This window comes from Phascolarctos cinereus, unplaced genomic scaffold, assembly GCF_003287225.1.
Source record: "Phascolarctos cinereus isolate Bilbo 61053 unplaced genomic scaffold, phaCin_HiC Scaffold_726;HRSCAF=1367, whole genome shotgun sequence".
Classification (NCBI taxonomy): Eukaryota; Metazoa; Chordata; class Mammalia; order Diprotodontia; family Phascolarctidae; genus Phascolarctos; species Phascolarctos cinereus.
This window is the reverse complement of record NW_027556098.1, coordinates 22,153,079-22,177,997: the sequence shown is the minus strand read 5'-3', so window position 1 is coordinate 22,177,997 and position 24,919 is coordinate 22,153,079. Positions and strand designations below refer to the sequence as shown.

The 24,919-nt window shown below is 36.0% G+C and overlaps 1 protein-coding gene across 6 annotated transcripts in view; it reads right to left on the bottom strand.

Moving 5' to 3' along the window:
• PRKX (protein kinase cAMP-dependent X-linked catalytic subunit) overlaps positions 1-24,919 on the bottom strand; it is a 141,515-nt gene that overhangs the window by 11,788 nt on the left and 104,808 nt on the right. For 4 of the 6 annotated variants that reach the window (XM_020992891.2, XM_020992892.2, XM_020992890.2 and 1 more), the window contains exons 4-5: positions 15,077-15,196; positions 4,948-5,043 (exon numbers count right to left, since the gene is read on the bottom strand). In XM_020992891.2, the coding sequence (XP_020848550.1) occupies positions 4,948-5,043; positions 15,077-15,196 (216 nt within the window). The remainder of the gene's footprint in view (positions 1-4,947; positions 5,044-15,076; positions 15,197-24,919) is intronic. The other 2 variants (XM_078146128.1, XM_078146129.1) reach the window with 1 other exon arrangement.

Below are 24,919 nucleotides of genomic sequence, written 5' to 3'. Positions count from 1 at the left end.
AAAGTACAAGCCACTCTTTCCACGGGCTCACAACTTTCATGATACAAACTTTGAAAATAAAACAAAACTAAGCCTGCATGTTCAATTACATGTTCCAAGGTTGCAAACAACTATACTGAAAAGGGTCAAAATAGATGCAGTTCATTCTGACAGAAACGGGAAGTGGCTGGCTAATATTCTATTAGAAATCTGTAAAGGATGATCTAGTAAGAGAACCAATCTGGTACATGAATCAATAATGTTACTCCTTTCTAAAACGGCTTCATTAATCCACAAAAAAGAGACTTTATCATTAGTAAACCTGGTTTTAAGTACTATCTCTGATACTTACTAGTTGTGTGACTGTGACTGAATAAATGAATGGACAGATCGATGAAAAAATAATTATTAAGCACTTATATGCTGCCAAGTTCTAGGACACAAATATAATACACAGATACTGTCTACCTTCAAGGAGCTTACATTCTAAAGGGGGGAAGGCAAAATATATATGGATACTGATGAGGACTGGTCTGGGAAGTCATAGGAATGGTGAGTTGAACCACATGGCAAGCGATTAGCATACTCTTTTCCAAGGGCAGTAACAATGTTGATTTGACTAGTTTTCAGAGAAAGTTCTTTAACCTCCAAGTCTGTTTCCTTGCATGCAAAATAGAGATGATAATACTTGTATTAAATATCTTACAGAATCATTTTGAGGAAAATGCCTGGTAAACAACAGATTACAGTGTAAAGTTGGGTTATTATACGATAGAGAACAATATCTGTGGCTTTATTTTAAACAGCAAGCATTTAGAATTCCTATGATATATCTAACTCCTAAATATCAATGCCCAAGCTTCCTCCCAAAGCTTTATGAATATAAAGCAAGAAGGAGCAGAAAGACTAATAACCTCAGAATGGGGAGGTTTAGGTGCTCCTCTAGTCTCTATTAAGGAACTAGCTTTGTGATCTTGGGGATATCATACAAATATAACATATATTATTCATAAATTAAGAAAAGTAATTTATAAGGTTATAGCTATTATTTATATCTTTTTTTTTGGGGGGGGGAGCTTAAAACCTGTACCATAATAGGATGTGTTGAAGACCAAACAGTTGATATCCTGACCCAAAGGTGTGTAAAACAAATATGACAAATTGAGGTAGGCATGTTAAGACATCCAAGAGATAAAACTGTCACAATCATGCAGCCAAAAGCTCAACATAAGTCTAAGAAGATAGGGGATGGATGGATGGGAAAACTTTCTAATACCTATGGAGTCTGTCATTTTTTGGTTGAGATTTGAATTCAGGAATCATATAATTCCATAATTTCGATATAGATGCCCAATTTTTCCTCATATGAGCCATATTCTTCTCCCATGATGTAAAAATCTGAAAGCTGATTATAATTGTAGTAAATAATTAGCAAAGTCTGCCACTAAAACAGGAAAATACTTAATTCTGCAAGAGAGAGAGGGAGAAATAAGAAGACATAGTGTGAAAACTATATGGTTGACACCAGTTCATTATCTACCAAAATACCATGTGTATTGGGAACAGACCTACAGGGCTGGAAGTCACCCCTATTTTACATTGGGTCATAGGAAGGAAGGAAAGAAAGAAGGAAGGAAGGAAAGAAGAAAGGAAAGGAAGAAGGAAAGTAGGGAGGAAAGACTTATATATTACCTACTATGTACCAGATATTACCTGAATCACTTTATAAATATTCTCATTTGATCCTCACAACAACCCTGGGGTAGGTGTTATTATTGTCTCCATTTTACAGTTGAGGAAACTGTGGCAAACAGAGGTTAAGTGCCTTGCCCAGAATGGCATACCTAGTAAGTGTCTGAGACTATAGCTGAACTCAGGTCTTCCTGATTCCAGGCCCAGTGATCTATCCACTGAGCCATCTAGGTGCCAATAATAACACCTTGAGTGTGATTCATATCACTCTCACACACACACACACACACACACGCACACACACACACACACACGCACACACACACACACTCTTTGGTCTTTGATGCCTGAGACTGGTACTAGATGCTAGCCAGCGCAGTCATTAAATTGACATAAACTTATGAGTAGTTTGGGAAGTTTTGGGAAAAAATAAACACAATGGAGCAGCCAATCCCTCAGGATCATCTTCATGTCTAACCAGGTACAGAGTTTACAATTCCTCAATTTGTACAGAATTATTTAAATCACATGGCTAATTTGAATTATATGACTTAGAAAGAGAGAATCAAAACTGCAATCATCTGTGCTCTATTTGTGAGTAGCTAGGACTAGAACAAGTTCACAGGTGCTTGATCATCAGATAAACATCCAGATCAATGGAGAGAGCTGGGAGAGAGAGAGAGAGAGAGAGAGAGTGTGTGTGTGTGTGTGTGCGTGCGTGTGTGTGTGTGTGTGTTGGGGGGAAGAGAGAGAAGGGGTATCTGTTCAAGTCCAAGTGAGCCCTGGAGCCATTTAAAATGCCTTGAGTTTTATCTCCAGCACCTTGGACCCCTTAAGCCAGAAAGCCCCATATATTCAGAAGTCTCAATACAAAAGTAAGCATAACACTAAGAGGTTTACATACAGATAGAACATAAAGAGAATATGAGACAACCAGATGACAATGCTGGCCACTGCATAAGCCTTTCTAATAAGTGTGTCCATTTAGGAACCATGCCAGCGATACGGAGAAGGGGGAGAAAGGTCAGCTAAAAAATTAAAGACTAAGACTATGGCTTTTGAGGAAAAGCACACATTTAGGGTTCTGTAAAAGCTACTTATCACTCAAACAAGTGAGAGGGAAAAGGGAGGTTATTACCTTTTTTTAGTTGTTCGTTAGGAAAAGTTAGAGGAATAAATAAAAATACAGTAATTTTTTTTAATTTAAGGAACTTTTTTCAGGTACAAATCTTATAAATACAAAAACAAATTCACTAACTTCTTTGAATAAAATAAACATGTACTTAATAAACTCCAAATGAATTCTTTGAGCTAGCATTGGCACAGCACTTACTGACAGGCAAAAAATCATACTCATTCATGTGTAGTGTTCAAAAGATGTGCTTAGGCATTTAGAGTTTCTAAATTGTGCTAAAGTAGAAGATTTCATTTATAATGATAAAATCTCCACAACACCATGGAGTCTAGACAAAAGTAAAAGATGAAAAACAAGTCAAAGGTGTAGAAAAAAATTACTTTCGCAAGATACTTGACTTATTTTACAGATTTATGATTCAATGAAATACGAGATGCTACCAATAGGAATACAGTAGAAAATTTAAATTTCTGGTCTGGTCTCATCCCATACAACTCAAAGCATATTTTCCAACAGAAAAATCTAAAGCATGTATAAAAGCACATCCTTTCTGGCAAAAGCTCTGCCAACATATATATTGGCTAAGACAACAGCTGCTCACCCATCAGCTAAGCATCTTTTTGCCTCAAACCAATTGTCAAGAAAAATCTGGAAGTAGCCAGAGGTGATCTGGCATCCATAAATTTAGCCGTCAGTATATTTCTATTTTTAACTCCTTCAAATATATCACATGTGTGTATATACATATACATACATACATATATACATATACATATATACACACACATACATACATATACAAAACATAAAATATTTTTCCACATCATATTTTTACTTTATTTTCAAAGCAAATATATATTCTATTCATTTGCAAAGTAAGATTGCACAAACAGCAAAGACCCAAAAGTGTCATTTTTGGCAGAAAATAGATCATACTAAGAGGAATAGTGAACCTTTTCCTTGTATGCCTAACTAATGGGATTACCTTACATTAGCTGGATTTCCCCTTTTTTTATTGTTTTTCCAGGACAAGAAATTTTTTTCTTTTCTTTTTTTCTTCCCTTTTTAAAGTAAGTCTCCATTAAATGCTAAAGCCTTTGAAACATGACTTATTTATTTCAAACGGAGCCCAGGGCCAGAGGAGTATGGAACAAGCTTGCACAACCCCTGGAAAACACTCTACCTGATGTGCAGATGGAGAACTTCATGCTCCAGGTCTGTCGGCTTAGAAATATTCACCCTCATGAAAATGACTAACCTTAACAATGCTGGAAGGAGTCCTCGAAAAGCACAGTTTGTAAAGTCATCCGAACCTGGCCCTTGCTCATGAAAAATATTTTTTCTATAGTTAATTTCCACAGGCCATTTCAACATTTTTTCCCCTTAAGGGGGGGGGGAACCTCAATTTTGCTACAGTTTAATCTAGTTTTATATCCATTTTACGAATACCAATGTAGCCAGACAACCATTGAATCCTTTAAGACACAGAGGAAAAGAAAACAAGAAATTATCATTAGTAACCTATACTATCTAAAAGTTAAATCTCTAGAAAAGTTCAGGTTGGTAGCAATTTGGAGGGCAAGAGGTTCAATAAGGAAGGAATAGAATTAGACATCACTCTATTTTTAAATTATTACAAATTTAAAGACATATAAGGGAGATATAACAAATACCCACCACCCCAATTTTCATACAAATGCCAACATTTAATGCTGTTAACACACGAAATATTTGTATCACAAGGATATTTAAAGTACAAATGTAATGTAAGTAGACAAGAACTGTTGAACCTATCAACAATATTGCCAGTGACACAACTGTAAAGAAAATCCATTAATGTTATACCAACACCTGTACTTGCTTATTTGATGGTGTATTAAATACCTTTGTTTGGTAGACTTCAGGCAAAACTGAAGTACAAAAAATAAAAGATGATAGATCATTAAATTGTTACACTTCATTTAACTGAATAATTAAAAACATTTTTTTTGGTGTGGAAAAGATGACTTTCCAGATATTTTTGAATATAGCACATGTGATGCTGCAATATGGTATCCTGTCATACATATGCTTTAACTATGATTTTAATTAGAAGGCTCTTAAAATAAACAAGCCAATGACAAAGGAGCCAATTTACTTACTTTACATAGAGATCCAAATGCCTGGGGAAATCTATTTTGCCTGCAAGAATTTTTTGATAGATGCCAAATGGGTTGTCATCAAAAAATGGAGGAAACCTGTTAAAAATAAATAAATAACCATTTTTAGATTAGAAATGAGTATGGAAAAATGACTATTTCATAGTGATTATTCTTTTTGCCTAAAACAGCAAGGAAGTAATTCATTTCACATGCATTCTTTCATCACATACTGAAATCATCTATATCTCAAGAAGTGCTGCAAACGGTTGTCTCTAGCTGGCAAAACACACAGAAATGACAGCACTGAAAAATGGTCTAAATAGCTTCATTCAATTCAAAAACGAAGTTTATAAGTGCCAATGATATACCAGGACTGTATTAAGCACTGAGGATACTAAGACAAAAGTGAAGTAGTCCCTGCCCTCAAGGAGCTTACATTCTATTGAGGGTGAACAAAGAATACACAGATAAGTAAAAGCAAGATATATTCAAAGCAGTTTGGGGTGGGAGGTGGGGAAGGGAAATCCATGTAAGTCTCATGTAGAAGGTGGCACCTAAGCTATAGAAGCTAGATGTTACACAAGGCAGAATTGAGGGAAGAAAGTATTTTAAGAAGAGGATAGAAATGGAATGTAGCATTGTCACAATAGCAAGAAGGCCAACATAGGACATAGTGTGTAAGGCGAGTAATATGAAATAAGGCTGGAAAGCTAGACTGGAGTCAAGATTAAGAAGAGGCCAAATATAGGCATCTGGATTTTATTTTAGAAGCCATACAGAGCCACCGAACTTAACAGGGGAATGCACATTAAGATCTGGAAGATCAATTGTTAGTTTAGAACCTCATCACCCTTTACCTAAATTATTACAACAGCCTCCTAATTGATCTTCCTGCCTCAAGTCTCTTCCTACTCCAATCTATCCTCTAAAATGCTGTCAAAATAGTTTTCTTTTACATGATCATACATTCACCCTACCCAATCAACTGCTGTAGTTCCTTACTGCCTTTAGGGGAAAAAATTCCTTCTGTTTAACTTTTAAAAATCTTCTACAATCTGGCCTGGACCTATCTTTCTAGTTTCACTGTACATCACTCTACTTCCTGCCTCTGCAATACAACCAAACTGGACTTCTATCTGGAACTTACACTTAACATTCTACCTCCTCTCTCCATACCTTCCAATGGACATGATCCATATCTGAAATGTCCTTACCTCTGTTTCACAGAAATCTTTCTTTTCCTAAAAGATTTAGCTGGAGTACTACTTTCTATATAAAACCTCCCCCAATTACTCTAGCACCTCAGACTCTAGTATTTTCCCTTCCAAACTTTTATTATTTTTCCTTTTATTTCAACTACTTTGGTTTTATTCTTTTTACATTTATTTCACATATATTTATATTACATAAGTGTTATGTGTCTCATTAGAATGTAAGCTTCTTGCAAGTAGGGATTATTTAATTTTTCATACCTGTAAATACTTTTAGTTGATTGGAGAGGAGAAATAATGCAAACAGGGAGAGTATTTAAAAGGCTTTTGAAATAGTCCAGGAGAGCAGTGATGAGGGCCTGAACCAGAGCGGTGAGAACAGATATGAAAGATGTGAAGGTATAATTGACAAGATTTGGCAACTATGAGGCAGCTAGGTGGCACAGTAGATAGCGCACCACCCCTGAAGTCAGGAGGACCTGAGTTCAAATCTGACCTCAGACTAAACACCTGACACTTACTAGCTGTGTGACCCTGGGCAAGTCACTTAACTCCAAAGGCCTCATTTTTTTTTTAATGTACTTTAAAAAAAAAGATTTAGCAACTGATTAGACATGGGAAGTAAGGAAGAATGAAGAGTACAGGATGACTCTAAGGTTTCAAACCTGGGTGACTAGAAGGATGGTAGTGTATTAAACAGAAAAAGGGATGCTGGGGAAAGGTGCAAATAGAAAATAAATTCTATTTTTGGTATGCTGAATTTGATGGAAAGAATCTAACTAGCTTAAGGCCACTTCAGATTAGACATGAGCTGCATATTTTTTTTTTAATCTGTCTTTGGCCAATTCCTTACCTATCCATTATATAATTACCAGCTGCAAAAAAAAAGTTAAAACATTAATAGGTTTTAGACATAGGCAATATCCAATTTAAGAAGGAACAATGTTCATCAAAACTGGGAACATTTTAGGGTCACCTTAATAAAGAAAGGGTTATAGAATTTAAAGACGGAAGAGACTACAGAGGCCTTCATCTAAACCTAGGGCACTTAATCACGGACCCCTTTGGCAGTCTAATGAAATCTATGGACCGCCTTCTCAGAATACTGTTCTTTAATTCAGAAGATTAAATATACAGGATTACAAAGAAACTAAATATATTGAAATATATTTACCATTTTTTCTAAGTTCATGAACCCTAGGCTAAGAACTCCTGATTTGGACCCCTCCCTCTTTGTCAGATGAAGAATCAAAGGCCCAGAAAGGGCCTAGATAGGATAATGGCTAAACAGAATGAGCTACACCAATGTAAACGAAATGTTACTGTACTACAAGAATGATGAATGTGAGGAACTGTCATTGCTATTCATCCTTGCTCTAAGAGAGGACCAAGGATATCAGGATGGTGATATCTTGACTGGCAAGTGAATTGGGTTTAAATGAGGCAGAGCTGTGCAAAGTCGTCAGCATCCAGTCATAAGTCCAGTGGCAAGGCATCAGTCAAGATAACGAACGATGGCCCTGGATGCAGTGGTAGACCTTGGCCTTTTTAAGCTAAGGTCTTTCCCAGATCTCAGTTCGTCTGAAGAAATGTCCTAGAATCGAGGCAAAAGGCATCCTAGTTTGTCTTCACAGAAGAATAAATCTGGGAGGGGAAGACCCTCGGAGTTTCAGGCAGGACCCAGTGCTGGGAGATAGCTACTCCTAATGGCTGAAAGGGGTTGGGTGATTTAACAGAGAAGCCCGAGAAAGAAAGGGTCAGAAAGATGGGAATATAGGGAGTGGTCAGCAGGGTTACAAACTGCTAAAAGGTAAAGTAGAATGAGAACTGAAAAAAGACTGTTGGATGCCTTCCCTGAGATTACTCCCCCAATTTACCCCATATATATATACACACACACACACATATACATATACACATACACACACACACACACACACACACATAGTTAAATTACATATTGTCTCCCCCACTAGAACGTGGGATCCTAGAGGACAAGGACTGTTTTTGCTTTTCTCTGCTTCCCTACTTCTTAACAACAGTGCCTCACATATAGTAAGCTTTTAATAAATGCAGTTGATTTGACTTGGTGATAATCTTGGAAATAGTCATTTCAGTCATGTGGGTGTCAGAATTTAAGGAATACAGAAACAAGGAAAGACTTACATGAATAGATGCAAAGTGAAGTAAGCAGAGCCAAAAAACTACATACAATGTCTACTAGACAATGTAAATGAAAAGAGCAATAATCACAAAACAATATAAAATGAATACTGTAAGCTTAAAAATAACAAGTTAGACCCCTGAAAGAAGAGATATGAAAAGATACTTTATTTCCTTTGTAGGGAAAGGGAGGGAGAAAAAGAGGAGGTCCATAGTTGTGAAACACTGAATATACCGTCAGATTTTTTTTTTAAGGCAATTGGGGATTAAGTGACTTGCCCAGGGTCACACAGCTAGAAAGTGTCAAGTGTTTGGTCTGAGGCTGGTTTTGAACTCAGGTCCTCCTGACTTCAGGGCCAGTGCTCTATCCACTTTGCCACCTAGCTGCCCCAAGATTTTTTAATTTATTAATCTTTTGCTAATTTTTTTTTCTTTAAAAAGTTCTTGGTTATAAGGAATAAAGTCCCTGAAAGTGGGAAGAGGAGAAATACATGGAAAAATTTAGTTGATGTAAAAACAAAAGGAGATATTAATACAAATTTCTTTTTAAAAAATCAAATTGTAAAATGATGGTGGCTGTACTAGATGATCTTTAAGCTCTAATTCTATGATCTTAATAAAAAATTTTTTTTAAAAAAGAGGACATCCTGCACATGAAACAGATAAATCCTTTATGAAGGGTTTATGTGAAAGAGTTGAGAATCTTACAGGATGAGAAAGGTTTTGGTTCACAAGGCTGGCTGGCTGGATAGTACATAGACATACACGTCTCCTTTCCCCATCTGCTGGACAGCTAGACTGCTTTCCTTCCACACCCAAGGAATGAGCCATATGGTGTCAGCTCCTGTAGCCTAGGGCAGGGGCTTCAAGAGGTTGCTGCAAGACAATCATGGGAGCTCTAGGGATCAGAGTCCAAAGCTATAGTACAGGCTCTGGAGTGAAGATTAGGTAGGACAGAGGTTAGGAATAAAGCTCTGATATCACTGAAAACCTAGCATAAGAACCAGAAGGGAATAAAGAAAATTATGTAAGGGCCAGATGAATATGAATGCAGGATTAAGAGAGCATGGTGAATTTTTGCAGAGATTGGACAGTATTTGCTCCTCTAGTCTCTGAAGTCCATCCTTGTCTGTCGCCAGAGATTGCTACAACAGCTGTCCTGACCAATAGATTTGAAGAAGCCACGAGAAAGAAAGGGAAGGGAAATTTTTTGTAGCCATCTCGATATGCATAAATTGGAGCATAAATAAGGTAGGGATACAGAAACTGGAAGGTAAACTTTCACATAAACTATGATCTGACTCGAATACTGTTGTACTCAATAGTGCCCACAAGGTGGCGGTTCCATCCCATACAAACATTTCAACGAATAGTCTTTGTAAGCAGGCTGAAGTCCTGACCTAACCAGGCTAATACGATAGTAGCTTTCATCTAATGTATGCCTGTATGGGCTATAAGAAGCAACAAACTTGCAGTGGAAGTGAGCTGGTTTTGAGTCACAGAAGGTGGATTCTGAAATCTAGTTCTGCAACAAAATTTTTAGGAGGGTGTTTGGAGGTTGGCCTACATGACATCTAAAATTCCTGTGGCTCTTGATTCTAAGACATCCCCTTCTTTGCCGTTAGATAAGAGTTGGGAAGAAGGAAGGAAGCGTGAGACACATTCAAGATGCGAAAAATATAATCAATTTAAAAGCATTTATTAAGCACCTACTATGTCTTTGGCACTAGGGGATACAAATATACTAAAAACCAAGGATAAAACTACAAAAGTGAGAAAATTCCTGTCCTTCAGGAGTTTATGACATAAATATCCTTAAGACTTTATCATTTTTCTGTGTGGGGGGGAAAGAAGGTTGAACTTCGATCCTAAATAAGGATTTAGGTTCATATCCCACCTCTGACATTAGCTATTGTAACAATAGATGTCACATGTCTGATTCTCAGTTGTCTCATCTGTACAATGGAGGCAACACTACCACCTACCTCACCACTATGAGCATCAAATAAAATAATGTATATAAAGCATTTTGCAAAAGTTAAAAAATGCAACTGTCAGCCAAGTGCTATATAACAGAGAGCCTACATAGTTTATTGGGTCCTGTGTCAAAAAGACTGGAATTCAAATCCAGCTTCAGCTGCTTTAATGTGTAATCATGGAAAAATAACTCCTATCTGTCTCAGTTTTCTCAATTGTAAAATGGGGATAAGAATAGCACCTACATCCCAAGGTTGTAAAGAAGACCAAAATATTTATTAAGCTTTAAGGATGGTGCCTGGCACACAGTAGGCACCACACAAATGCTACTCATATTACTGTTGTTGCCACTGCCATTTTTATTTTTCTCCCCCAAAGACCCTGAAAAGCAAAGGAAACTTAACAGATGAAGCTTTGAAAACCCTGAGAGGGTTCTTTTGTCTGTCAAGCTCTGTTTTTGCAGAACACATGGTATTCCACAGTGCAAGCTGTTTCACACATGGCTCTTAACAAACAGGAGAACACCGCCTGTACTCTGCACTTGGCCTTGCTTCAAGCAGTGAGTTAAGGTCCAGGTATACAAAGGTCTCTATGGTATCCAAATATAACAGCTGCATAGAATGTCATGACATATAAAGCCACTGAGACTTCATCTTTGGATATGGAAGAGAAGTCTGCCAAAACCTACTACACCACTTCTAATGACATAGTGAGAAGGAAAAGAAGTGGGCAGTGTAAAAGGCTGAGTTTGAAATTTCCAGTCATCAGGTAGTGAGTGGCTCATGCCCAGGAACTTGGAGTTGGCTAGCAGAGTTCAGGCCCTGTCAGGAACTTGGAGTTGGCTAGCAGAGTTCAGGCCCTGTCATAAATATTTGGTTGCAGTTCCACAAGAGTTCTGCTGCCCACACTGGCCTCCATGATCACAGTGAGATCAGGCACGCAAGGCTGGTACCATGCTCATGTCACTGTGGAGCAAAGAACTAGAAAGTAAAATGGCAAGAGAAGCAAGAACTGGGCTGAGAATTATATACTTCAGATTTGTAGAGTACCTCTACACTCATGATACATTCAGAAGAAATCCTTATAACGACAATTTTCAAGAACAGGGGGGAATATCTATCATTCCGTTATTATTGTTTGCAATTAGCCATTGAGATTTGGGGGGGGGGATGAAAAACTAGAGGGACAGAATTAAAATTACAAAGAACAATTTCAAGATGATCTCATAAAATAATTTTGTCAGTCTAATCAGTTTCATATCTTAAGTCATTCACTAAGGGTTATCAGAGAAGGGTAAAGGCCCTCAGCGACACTGGAATTTGGCTACGTATCTGATACAAACAAGGATTAAGGAAGAGATATATTCTAAGATAGCTGTTTTCTGCCCTAATTGCCACCCCCCAGCCCCAATCCAGATTTAATGTCAATGTGCCACAAAATAAGGCAAAAACTCCAGGCTCAATGAGGAATGTTCTTTTGGCACTAGATAAAAGAATCAGTGTCCCAACTCCATCATTAAGCAGGCTAAATCACTTAACCCCTCTAGGTCTCAGTTTCTTCATGTGTAAAATACGAAGTTATTGGACTAGATATTCTCTAAAGCTCCCTTCAATCCTAAATGTATAATACATGTCTTGAGAAAAATTTCAGGGCTATGAGAGTAGAAAAAAATAAAAGAACCAAGAAGCACAATACTAAAAATGGGAAATAATGAAATAAGGAGTCTGGAAATATGCTTAGCAGGATTATTTTGTTTTTGTTTTTGCTTTTTTAATTATCGTGGAGGGAAAACAAGCTTGACAAGAAAATGTAAATTTAGAATAACAATATTTTTTAAAATGCAAAGATATATGATATGAATAAAATTAAATATGTTCCTTCTACTCCTTAAATTTTCAATGCATAAACAGTATATGCTTTTTAAAAGATGGGAGGGGCAGTATAGTAGGGATGGTATTTAGGTAGTGAAATCATGCTTTTTCCAGTCTCAATGTTTCCTTTTGCAGGCATTAATGACTACAATCTTTTGTAATTAGCACCTCATAGAATAATTAAATGCCTATTCATTCCTTTGGTATATGCAAAACATTTTCCTTAATGGTATTAGAATGAATATTTCCCTTTCCTACTTAGTAACCAAACTAGGGCTGTGATTCCATTTCGAATGTATTCACATGTAATAATACATAGTGGAAACATAACAATTTAAGAACAAGGCATTAAACTCTAGGAGAAAGTTTGTCATACCTGAAAGCATTCTTGGTAAGCAAGAGATTCCATGACAGTATTATTGGAAAAATATTTTAGCAGCCGTTGAAACAGGAAATGGAAATTTTTTATGCCAAAGGAAAGACTGGTAATCATGCCAGAAGTAGTAACAATAGTCAACAAGTACTTATTGAGAAATAATACTATGCTGGATACTTAAGAAATAACACTGTGAAATACTGGCATTTTTATTCACCAAACTGTAGTGTATTTAAAATCATTTTACTATAAGCAATGAAAAACAAAACTACCTTACAAATAATTTACCATAGAGAAATGTACTATATTGAGAGATAATGGAAGTAACTTCATTAAGCCAACATCTTAATTTTAAATTAAGATAGATAAAATCAGAAAATCATACACAGTGATTAAAGGAAGCAGAAGACCTTTCCTAGAAATAAGAACACTCACATGCTTGTCATTAGCATTATTATTTCCTCTGAATTTTAAATCTAACTTAAAGTTCTTGACAGTATGAAGGAAAAAAAAAGTCTTAGCTATGACATAGTTTAGTTATGACAGCTTAATTAATGTTTTCTTATACTAAATTTCAATTATACTTTAAAGGAGCAGAATGATTTTTTTAAGTCATTCTTGATAATCAATACTAATAAGAGGGAGAGGTTAACATAAATAAATGGTAGACATAAGGATGTATTAAAATTCTTTATATTTTCCACAATGCCTAACACAACACGGTGCCTTCCACATAAGAAATTCTTATAATAATATGGTGTGATAGAAGGAGCACAGAAAACCAGCCCAGTTATTTACCAGTATGTGACATTGGTAAATCATTTAACATCATTGAGCCTGAGATTTCTCATCTCTAAAATGAGGGGATTGGAAGAGGTAATCTTACAATACCTTATAGATCTAAATCATAGTATCTCCTATGATTGACTGATTGATTCCTTTCTTCTAAAGTGACTTTTCTTTGACTTGAGGAAAAAAGACATAGCCTACTTAGGTAGTGCAGGCATTGAGCCTTGTTATAAAAATATAAGTGAAAATTCCAGAACTTCTTTAAGCATGTTTATTTTAGCAGCAGTAGGAAAAAAAATAAAGATAGACATTTTATTTGCTTTAGAATTTTTTTGCTGAAATAAAAAAAAAACTTTAAGGTATGAGATAATATAAAATCCTAAGTATGAACGACCTATAATACACTGATTTTATTAACCACACCAGAGGACAAAAACATCTTTATTTATACTTCTCTGGGCTTCAGTTTCTTCTCTAAAATAAGTGGTCTGGACCAGTTCTAAAATTCTAAGACCTTATAACCATGAGTGCAAATTAATCTACAGAAAATGCTGCCACCTTGTGCTGAAAAATATTACCAAAGATAGAGGTCTGAGAGACTATCTGTGGATTACTAAAAATGAAGAAAAGAAATCTGCTTGTCATTTCACAGAAAAAGAGCTAAGTTTTTAACTGGGGGCTCTTTCAGAAGAATTCACTATTTCATTTTTTTTTAGGTGATTCTGTTGCAAAGCCCTATAGAAATTTCAAGGACAAAAAAATATCTCATGGATTTTTCTCCATTAAAGACCACTCTTAGTTATTGTCTTTCATAGATCTTTTTCAGTGAGCACTGTATGTATTCCATGAATCAAGCTAGAAACTGAAGAATTTCCCTACATAAAATTTAAGAAATGAAAGGCTTAAGAAGACAACATATGAGTGGTATAGTCTACAAATAGTAGAATACTATTAACAAGTGCCAGAAAAAAAATCAGATAAATTGCATAAGATCACAAACTTAGAGCTGGAAAGGACCTTACAAGCCATTAAGTTTAACCCTGCCACTTCATAAATGAGGAAACTGAGACACAGATTTAATGACTGCACAGGGTCACACAGCTAGTAAATGTTAGAAACAAGGTCATTCCCATTTTACAGATGAAGACCCTAGGGTTCAGAGAGGTTTAGTGTCTTGTCCACTGTTATACAGCCAGCAGGTATCAGATGTGGGATTTGAAATAAGATATCTCTTAATTTCAAGTCTAATAATCTTTCTCCTCCATCACAGAAAATCTGAAATGAGGCCCCGTCTCTATAAGTTCACAGAGGCTCATTATCAGAAGGCTAGCCACTAAATGACATATTGGGGGGAGGGAGAAGGAGAATAAGGGCCAGGGTGGGATGGGTAACAGTAAGTCATGAAGATTATCTACTAAGACAGTAAGGAGTTCTCATCTACAAGGGTCTGTGGAGGATAATTTCATACCAGTGAAATCAAAGATCTTTTGAACTACTTGAAGTTCATGAATAGTCTTCATACTTTTGAAATGAGTAGCTATGTAGGAAGAAACAATGTGCTACAGTGGAAAGAGAGTTAGCCTCACAGCCAAAGCCCTGGGTTCAAGTCCACCTCTGATACATATTAGCAATGTAACTCTAGGCAAGTCACTTAACTTCTCAGGGCTCCAATGACTCTCTTCACACATCTGATATAAGAAGGGAGAAAAATGCTAAATTTTGACCTATAAAGAAACTCTCACCCAGACAGCATCTCAAATATCAGAATCCCAAGAGCCCACCAGTCTACTGCTCTTCCATGACCTTTACTCTGTATGACTTCTGGAGCAAGGTATTCTGGTGTCCCACAGAGCGTCCATGTTCTGGAAGAATAACAAATAACAAAGGTGGGAAAAGAATTATCAATTTTTCAATATATTTTTCAGTTCCAAAGTTTCACATATTCTTATTGATCCAAAGATATACATTTCTGTGTAAATATGATTTACCTATACAGAAATAAGAAAGGAATTTTTCTTCTCCTTGTGGATTTTTCACAGTTTTTAACAAAAGCAAGAGATAAGAGGCAACAAACCTATTGTTATTAATGGAAAACAATAAAAACAGAAAATAGGCTATTTAATCCTTATGAAGGTATGTTAGGCTAAGTGAATTAATTAACCTAATTCACAAGCAGCCTAAGTGAGTTACTCAGTGACTTTTTCAAAGGCAAGTTCGGATACATCTGAGCCCATTCCCTAACCAGTTTAATACCACTGATAAACGTCAAAATCATCTTGTAGTGATTGAGATTAATAAGATTTTTAAAGAACACCCAATGAAAATTTGGCTTTGAGAACAAGTAACACTCTTTAGAAAAAATTGCTACTGCTCAAATATTGATATGTTGACATTTTTTGTGGAAGCACCTTCTTAGCAAAATAAAGTTTATTATAATTTCACCTGTAGCTTATCATGCTACTTAGACTGAATACATCACTTGATTCTTAGTTTAAACTGGAAAAAGTACCAAGTTTTTTGAACCGCTAAAAAACAAATGAGCAAATCTGATATAATTCTAATTTTTAGTGCCATCTAACAGCAGACTAAATGCAAGTAAATGTACTAAAATGCTGTGGGTTATTTTAAAAAACAAAAATTAAAACTAAAACATCATTTTTTTTAAATAATATACAATCTAAAATGTTATTTTTAAATTTTCAGTTGTGAAGAATATAAAACTACAAACTTCTTTACCTAGATTTCACAGTCCTTTGACTTTTCAGGTGACCTTTTGACATACTCAAAACTTCATTTCTAATGTAAACTTTGGCTAATTTTATGCAAAGTACCTGAAATGAAGATGGATCAGAGATACCAATATCTAACCAGAATAGTCACAGAGTAACTTGCTTGAGTTCAACTGGCACTGTTAAAATTATTTAAATATTATAGAGGTGATAAGCAATCTTTTCAGTCTAAAAGATTTATTCTGCCAAAAAAAAAAACTGGGAAAGGGGGTGGCTATGTGGTTCAGTGGACAGAGTATTGATCCTGGAGTCAGGAGGACCTGAGTTCAAATCTAGCCTCAGACACTTGATACTTACTAGCTGTGTGACCCTGGGCAAGTCACTTAATCCCACTGCCTAGCCAAAACCAAAACAAAACAAAAAAAGATTTCTTCTGCATCATATCTCGGTAAAGAATTAGGATCAAAGAGTAGAAGATACAGGGAGGGGCATTTTTTGGCTGTATAAAAGGAACTTTTTACTACCAATGAGAGATGCCCCAAATGAAAGGGGATACCCAGTTGGGATTCCTTGTCACTGGAAGTGTTTAAGCAAAAGCTAAAGGGCTACTTATAAGGGGCATGGTATAAATTTATTTGTGCAAAAAGCAAGGGGCTGGACTAATACTAGATCACCAATTAGGGGAGAAAAGGGCACTTTAAGGAGTAGGGAGAATGCAAACAGAATCGTATGGTATACATAATACAAAGGTCAAGGGAAATAAATGAAGTTAGTGGCAGCTAACTGTACCAGAATTTCTGCCAGCATATTTAAGAGAGCCATACTACAGCACTAATATTTCTTAGATCACAGCATCCCACAAATAAACATGTGGTGAGAATCAGTGGTTCACATGGGCAAAGTAGAGGCATTGTAGAACAGTGTAAATAAAGCTAGATTTCAAATCAGCAGACTTGTGATCAAGTCTCCGCTGTGTCACTTATTTTTACCTGTGTGATGGCCAAATCATTCTATCTATCTGGGCCTCAGTTTCCTCATATACAAAATGAGGGAGTTGGACTAGAAGACCTGTAAGATCCTTTCCAGCTCCAAAACTATGGTTTTAGGAAAGAATGGTTGAGTCTTAGATGTGTGGGGTGGGGGGGATTATGGGGGCTCCATTACTCACACTGTATTTGATTCCAGGTCTCTTCCTCTGACTCCACCTCTGTGATGCATGGGGATGGGTGTTTGCATCAGTCCTGGTCATGATTCATGCTGGTCCAGAGACCAAAAATTGCACTCACAGAGCTTGTGGGATCTAGCTACTAGTACTGCCTATATGAACTGTACCAATTGAGTTTACTCCTCATTTCCAACTCACAGAGAAAGAAATCCAAAGAGGGTATTGGGCCTCACTCTAAACTAAACAGTTTTTCCACATTTTTGACAAATCATATCAAACTACTAGGGTCTGAAAAGCGGCACATTTAAGAAAGAAAAAATACACACACACAAACACAAACACACACTACTATCTGGGAAAATGTCCCAAGAGATACAGATGAGGATAATTTTGATGAGGATAATTTAAATTAGAATCCTTACATCAGTGGTGTCAAACTCTAGAAACTACTAAATAGTACATAAAAATCTCTGTAGCCACACATTTACTTAGAAAATCACATTATGACTAATGTGAAAATGTTTAATAGGAATGTATATGCAGAGCTTGTATCAGATTGCATGCCATCTTAGGGAGGGAGGTGGGCAGGGAGGGCGAGAAAATTTAAAACTCAAAAGCTTATGTAAGTGAATGTTGAAAACTAAAAATAAATAAATTAATTAAAAAAAAAGAAAACCACATGTTAATATTATCTATGTATGTTCTATTATATTTTTAAATATTCCCAATTACAAATTACTGCAGTTTGGCTTCACCCAGATGCATGTTTAACTCTTCTATAATCAACATGTACACCAGGGATTCTTCCTTTAGGAATCAAATGTCAATTTCCTATGTCTACTAAAGCCCACAGATATGTAAAGTGATGTATAATGCTACCTCTTAATTTTAAACTTATATAGATTATAGAACTTTTACAGACTATTTTACCAGTCCTACTTTTATTTATTTCCCTAAGTAGCAGAGATCATTTTATAATTTATCCACATATATTTGCATAGGGAAGAAATAGAGAAGACAGGCCTCAATCTATATACCTTTAAAAAAAATTAAAATTTATTTTCTTCTGAAAACATTTATAGTTGTATCTTTTCTTATTGTTTCACCTACATTTCCTCCTGCATAACTCTGACCCTTTCCCCTCTCAGAGAATTATTCATTCTCTATAAATTTTTAAAGGGTAGAAATAAAGAGAAAAAATAAATAAAAGCAATAAACAAAAGGAAAAAGGTGACACAATGTTTAACACTATGGACCCCAACATCTGCAAAGCAGTAGTGGGGGCTGTCTCTTCATATCTTTTCTTTGCTGGCTGGCATGTACTTCGTAATCCTGCAGCATTCAATTTTGATTTTGCTGCAGTAGTTGTTATTTCTATTTACAATGTCATAGTCATGTATTTTATATTGATTTTTTTGGATATTTACTTTACATTGTCTCAATTCATGTAAGTCCCTCCATGACTCTCTATATTCATCATCTTTGTTGTTTCGTACAGCACAGTAATATTTAATTACACCCACATAGCCCAATGTGTTCAGCCATTTCCTAATCAATGGGTATCTTTGTTTCTAGTTCTTTGCTACCACAAAAACTGCTGTTATAAATATTTCAGAACATATAGAGCTTTTCTTTTTGTCAATGACCTTTTGGCAGACAATAAGCCTAGCAGTAGAATCTCTGGGTAAAAGAATATGAACCATTTAATTTTTTTCCCCATTATTCCAAATTGTTTTCCAGAATGGTTAGGCCCAGTCGCAATTCCATCATCATTGTATTCGTGGGCCTGTTTTTCCACAACTACTCCAGCACAATTCCAATGTCTTCTTGTCTTTGCCATTTTACTGGGTGTTTTGATTATTAGTTATTTGGAGTGTTCTTTCATTATAATTGTTAATCATTTGCAATTTCTCTTTTTGAGAACTTTGTTCCTATCTTTTGATCATTTATCTATAGGAAAATGGTTTTTGTCATTATATATGTTAGCTGTTACCATGTCTTGAATAGTAAACACTTAGAAATAAATGACAGAAAGATTTTTTCCCATTCAAAAGCTTCCATTCTTATTCCAGATGAGTTAATTTTGTTCATAAAAAAGCTTTTCCATTTAATGAGAATTATCTATTTATCTTTTGTAATTGTCTCTATCCCTTGTTTAGTCAATAAATTATCCTCTACCCATAACTGTGAAAGATATACAATCAATTTATATTCTTAATTAACATTGAATTCAAGGAGTAATGTGAACACTTAAAAAAGCAAACAAATCATTCCAGTGTTAGACTTACAAAAAAACTATGTAGTTTTCTACCATTCAGCAAAACTACTTAAATATCCAAAGAATATTTCTTTTATGTGAACTTCATAAAGACGGTAGGAAATATTTGGTTAATTTCGTGGTTTTGAAAATAATCATTTTGATATTTTTGCTTTTCACATCAGAGTCAATTCCTAAGACTGACCTGTTCTGACCCCACTCCCCAACCTCTCTCATATAAACAAAGTAAAATAGTTAAGCTGAAAAGGAATCACAACTTCCACATCTATTAATTTTCTATAGCCTATCTAACTTTTTAAATTCTTTACAACTTCTAAAACTCTAAATTAACTCTCCACCATCCAATTCCATTTTGCCCTATTCCATTCCATGTTCTGCTCCACTATTATCTTTTAAATCTTCTGAAACCCACCTGCATCTGAGACACGTTCTAAATTAAGTGAGGATTACACTTCTGTACTCTCAAACAGGTAACAGCATAATGTTATTATATTAATATTATATATTATTATATATTATATGTATTATTATAATATATATTATAAAATTAGTATATTATAGTAGCCCTTATACATTCTGTCAATGATGCTTGGAAGTTTAATGAGAGATAGTGTGTAGTGGATACAGGTCAAAGTAAGGAAGACCACTTCTCTTGCTTTTTTTGTGTGTGTGTTTTTAGGCAATTGGGGTTAAGTGACTAGCCCAGGGTCACACAGCTAGTAAGTGTCAAGTGTTTGGTCGGAGGTCGCATTTGAACTCAGGTCCTCCTGAATTCAGGGCCAGTGCTCTACCCAGTGCGCCACCTAGCTGCCCTATCTCTTGCTTCTAATACATACTGGCTGTATCATCCAGGATAAGTCACAACCTCTTAGTGCCTCAAGCAGCTCTAAGACTGTGGCAGATGGGTGCAGAGATTCACTGATAGAAGGAGTGTCTATGCTGAGAGGTCTCCAGAGGACTCTAGTGAAGGAATCATGAAACTGGACCAAAAATAGTAACAGCAATCATCAATATTTAAACAAAGCTGACCCCCATACCTGGAATTCCCTCCCTCTCATGTCTATCTCCTGTTTTTCCTGGCCTCCTTCAATTCTTAGCTAAGATTTCATCTTCCATAAGAAGTCTTTTCCAATCCTCCTTAGTGCCTTTACTCTGAAATTACCTGTTTTTATCACACACACACACACACACACACACACACACACACACACACACATACACACTCTCTCTCTCTCTCTCTCTTTCTCTCTGCTTGGCACATAGCTAAATAATAAATAAATGCTTACTGATTTGTAAGGTTTAAGGAATTCTTTCTTCACAACAACCCTGTGAAGTACACAGTACCAGCACTATTATCCCCATATGAAGAAACAAGCTCTGAGAAGTTGTGACTTGCCTGTGGTCATACAGATAATAAGTGACTAAGCCAGTGTTCAAAACCAGTTCTTCTGAAGCAAGTCTAGCACAATATCCATTATTCAACCCTGAAATTATCTTGAGTCCTTGAACCTGTATACAACATTCACTTATATTTATGCCTGCACTGTTTTTGTATTTCCCACACAGAATGTAAGCGCCTTGAGGTCAGGGACTTTTTCATTTTTGTCTTTGTATCAGAAATACCTAACATAATGCCTAGCACACAGCAAATAAGAGCCTAACAAATATCTGACTGAATGTATTCTGTCAAGAATTTTTATTCCTTAATCTATAGAAAGCTATAGTCTAACTACAATCATCAGAAAATTAGATGAAATTAAAAACAAGATTTTACTATATTTCAGTCACTTCAGGGTAGTTCTTCCTTTAAATGAATCATTTTAAATACATGACTCACTTGATAAAATACTATCTTGTCTCTGAGATAGAAGATGCTCTTTTCAAGGTCTCCAAAATACCCTTGAGGACTTAACCCCGACTTCCACACAGTTCATTTTTAGTGGAAAGAGCACCAGACGGAAATCAAAGAACCTGAGATAGAGCCAAAGACGTCTTCTCCTATTCTCAAGTGAACAGTCTTGAGGAAGGCATTAGACACTCTATGCCTTACTTTAGCGGCCTATAAAATGCAGACCGAATCACTTTTCCAGATGACAGCAGAGATATGAGGTTGAAAGCTATAATACAGGCAAAAGTGTTTAAGGAAGATAGTCCAGGATAAAACTGAGATGTTAATATTATCAAGTAGACATTTTTACCTTGTACCTGCCATGGATAAAGGATCAATAAATACAGAAAACCACAGATAATATGATTTCGTCCCTACCCTTAAAGAGCTCACAATTTAGCCAGGAAGACAAAACAGGTCACCTGAAATAATTAGACATCAACTATGTGCTAAAACAATGCAGGACTTAATTTCAACTAACAAGGGGCAGATTAGCATAGGCAGGAGAAAAGCTTTAGAACTAGAAAAGACCTTAGGTCATCTAGTCTCACCCCATAATTTTAACTGAGTAAAATGAAGTTCAAGTGAATAACTGTCCCTCCCTCGTCACCCTACAAGTTAGCAGAAGAACTGGGAAGTAAAGCCTAGGCCCCCTGACTCTGAATGTCACGCTCTCTACTGTATTATTTACTGACTCCCAAAGAATTGATAATAAGAAAACTAAACACAAGGAGATCAGAGGAGAAGCTACTACAATAATCCATGCAAAGGCAGAGATGGAACCCCTCCTGTTCCAACATCACCTGTGATGTCATTGGTCTTCTTCAAAAACAAAGGACAAATAACAATTACTATAACAGCATGAAGCAGAGAGGCCAGTTTAGATGAATCACAGGGTGTAGGATGAGGATTAATGTCCAACAAACATAGAAAGATAGATTGGGGGCCAGGTTGTATAGTAGCAAAGAACTGGAAACTAAGAGAATATATCCATTAATTGGATAATGGTATCTGAATTTAATGAAATGTTCATTTTTAGACACACCTGGAAAAACAATTTATACAACAACAATAACACAGAAAAGAACAACAATAAAGGAAGCATAAGAAAGTAAAGGAAAACAACCAAGAAAGCTTAAGAACTCTACTCAAGAGATGTGGTGAAGAAACATGCTACCTATCTCTTGACAGTAAGATGATGAACTAACTCAAGGTGAAGAATAAGATTATATATTTTAGGACATGGCCAATGTATGGATTTGATTTGCCTGACTATGCATATTTGATATTAGTATTTTGTTTTTCTTTCTTTCAATTTTTTTTTGGAAGGGAAGAACTGGGAGGGAATATGGGATTAGCAAGACACTCATCAAAATTTTAAAAAGAGGGTCATTGAAGGATTTTTTTTTACCATTCACAAAAGAGTACAGAAGGAAAATCAGTAGGAAACAAACAGAACAGTGTTGAAAATAATTTGTTGTATAGGTGGAGAGAGAAATGTTTTATGTAATGTAGATGTTCTGTGGCACATGCATTGCCTTTTGTACTTATCTGCTTTGTATATAGAAATGCTTATTTTATCGGGTATTAAATTCAGAATGAAAAAAATAAATTTTTAAAAGAATGAATAGGGTTTATATTTAAGAAAAAGTCCTAAATGCTTTACTACATTGATTGTCCTGGGGTAAGTATTCTTATATGCAAACACAAGAGGTTGGCCCCTTCTTCAAGCTTCCCTTCAAGGACCACTACCCTTGGACAAAATAGTCATTTTTGAGTGGTATCAGGCAGGTGACTTGAAGGTTTCCTAACCAGGGACAGAAAGAGAATAATAGAGAGAGAGAATACAGTGCTAGGTGGGTTGGGGAGGGAAGGAAACGATAATCACCTTGAGGTGGCACATCTAAGTGCAGATGCCCTATATACAGTGTACATATAGAACAGGAACTCAGCTGAGAGGTCACAAGTAGAGATTTGAAATTGGAGATCTTCCCCACAAAGATGATGGCTGAAGCCACAGGAGAAATAAACTTAAAAGAATCAGGCATCCTGATGAGTAAAATTACTATTTATATTCACTCTGAGCCAGAAGGGCCCAAAAAGAAACCATTAATTGGTGCTTGGGCAGGGACCTATTGTCCAATCAATGAGTGAATTGGGTTTAAGGTATGGTCTTTGAGAAAGAAATCTAGACAGTACACCCTGGTAACTTGAACATGCTTGACAAAGAGTCATCTAGCCTCTTAACACCTGTAACATAGAGCAACCTACTACCTTCTTTTTCGGTAGTTCTAACTGTTAGGAACTTTGCCCTGATATAAAGCTTAAATTTGCCTCTGTAATTTCCACCCACTACTTCTGGTTCTCTTTCTAATACCAAATAGAATAAGGCTAATGCTTCCATACAGCAGCCCTTCAAATTTCCTTAAGCAAGAGATGGAAAAACGCATAGGCTAAAAGTCAAATAGGATTGAAAAAAGGGTTAGAAATTAAGAAGTTTGGATTAATATTTACTATTTTTACATGAAAATTATTAAAGGAAGTATGACTGCCAGTCAAAAAGCCTCTGCTTTGGGATTAATTTTCAAATCATGTTTTCATAATACATAAGAAAGTACCAATAAGGTATATGAACTCCGTTATTTAAAGAGTCTATTCAAAACTCTTGGCCATCTCAGATACGAGAAAGGGTAGTTCTGCAAAAGGCACTATACTAATCATCTCTCTATAGGCAGTAACAGTGGAAGGCATGAAGGACAAAGTAATTGTGGCACTGGTAATTACTTCTACAGGATTTCATCAATCATGTTAAACTGTCAGTCCCAGAAGTTATTTGACATGAATGAAGGCACCCACCAAAAAAAAGATGAGCTGTTCACAGATCTAGCACAAAAACATCCCACTAGAAAGGTAACTATGAATTTATCCCAGGAAAATCACAAAGCTTAGCACCCCTGCAGCACTCTATGATAACAGAGGTAAAAGTTATTGACAATTTTTTGCCATCTCATTAGCACTTTTAACTAATGGTACCCTATTAGTGTAACAAATAGCAACACATTAAGAAAGTTAGTGTATCCTTGGCATCAAATAAGCATCAGTCTTGACATTTTAGTCCATAAAATGATAGTGTTAACACAATCTACTTTACAGATACAAAGTCAGGCTACACTAATTCTCTAACATTAGACTGGGAAAAATCTACCTTCAATCCCCTTAAACTGACAATAGACAGGAGCAAAGAGAAGGGGTAACCACAAGGAAATTTCACAACTCCTCACATCATATCAAAGGTGGCAGCAATAACTGAAAAGATTCTTGGCTTATATGCCAAGACCACGGATAGTGTCTGTCTAATCTCAATAGAATACAGAGAGAACCATGTGCAAGCAGGGTTCACTAAATGCTTTTATGTGATAATGAGGACCAGCCAGGTCAGGGATGAGGATTTGGCACTACCATGGCTGCTTTGTCCACCAGCAGACATTGAGATACTCCATTTCCTGCCTCCATGCCCTTGTTATA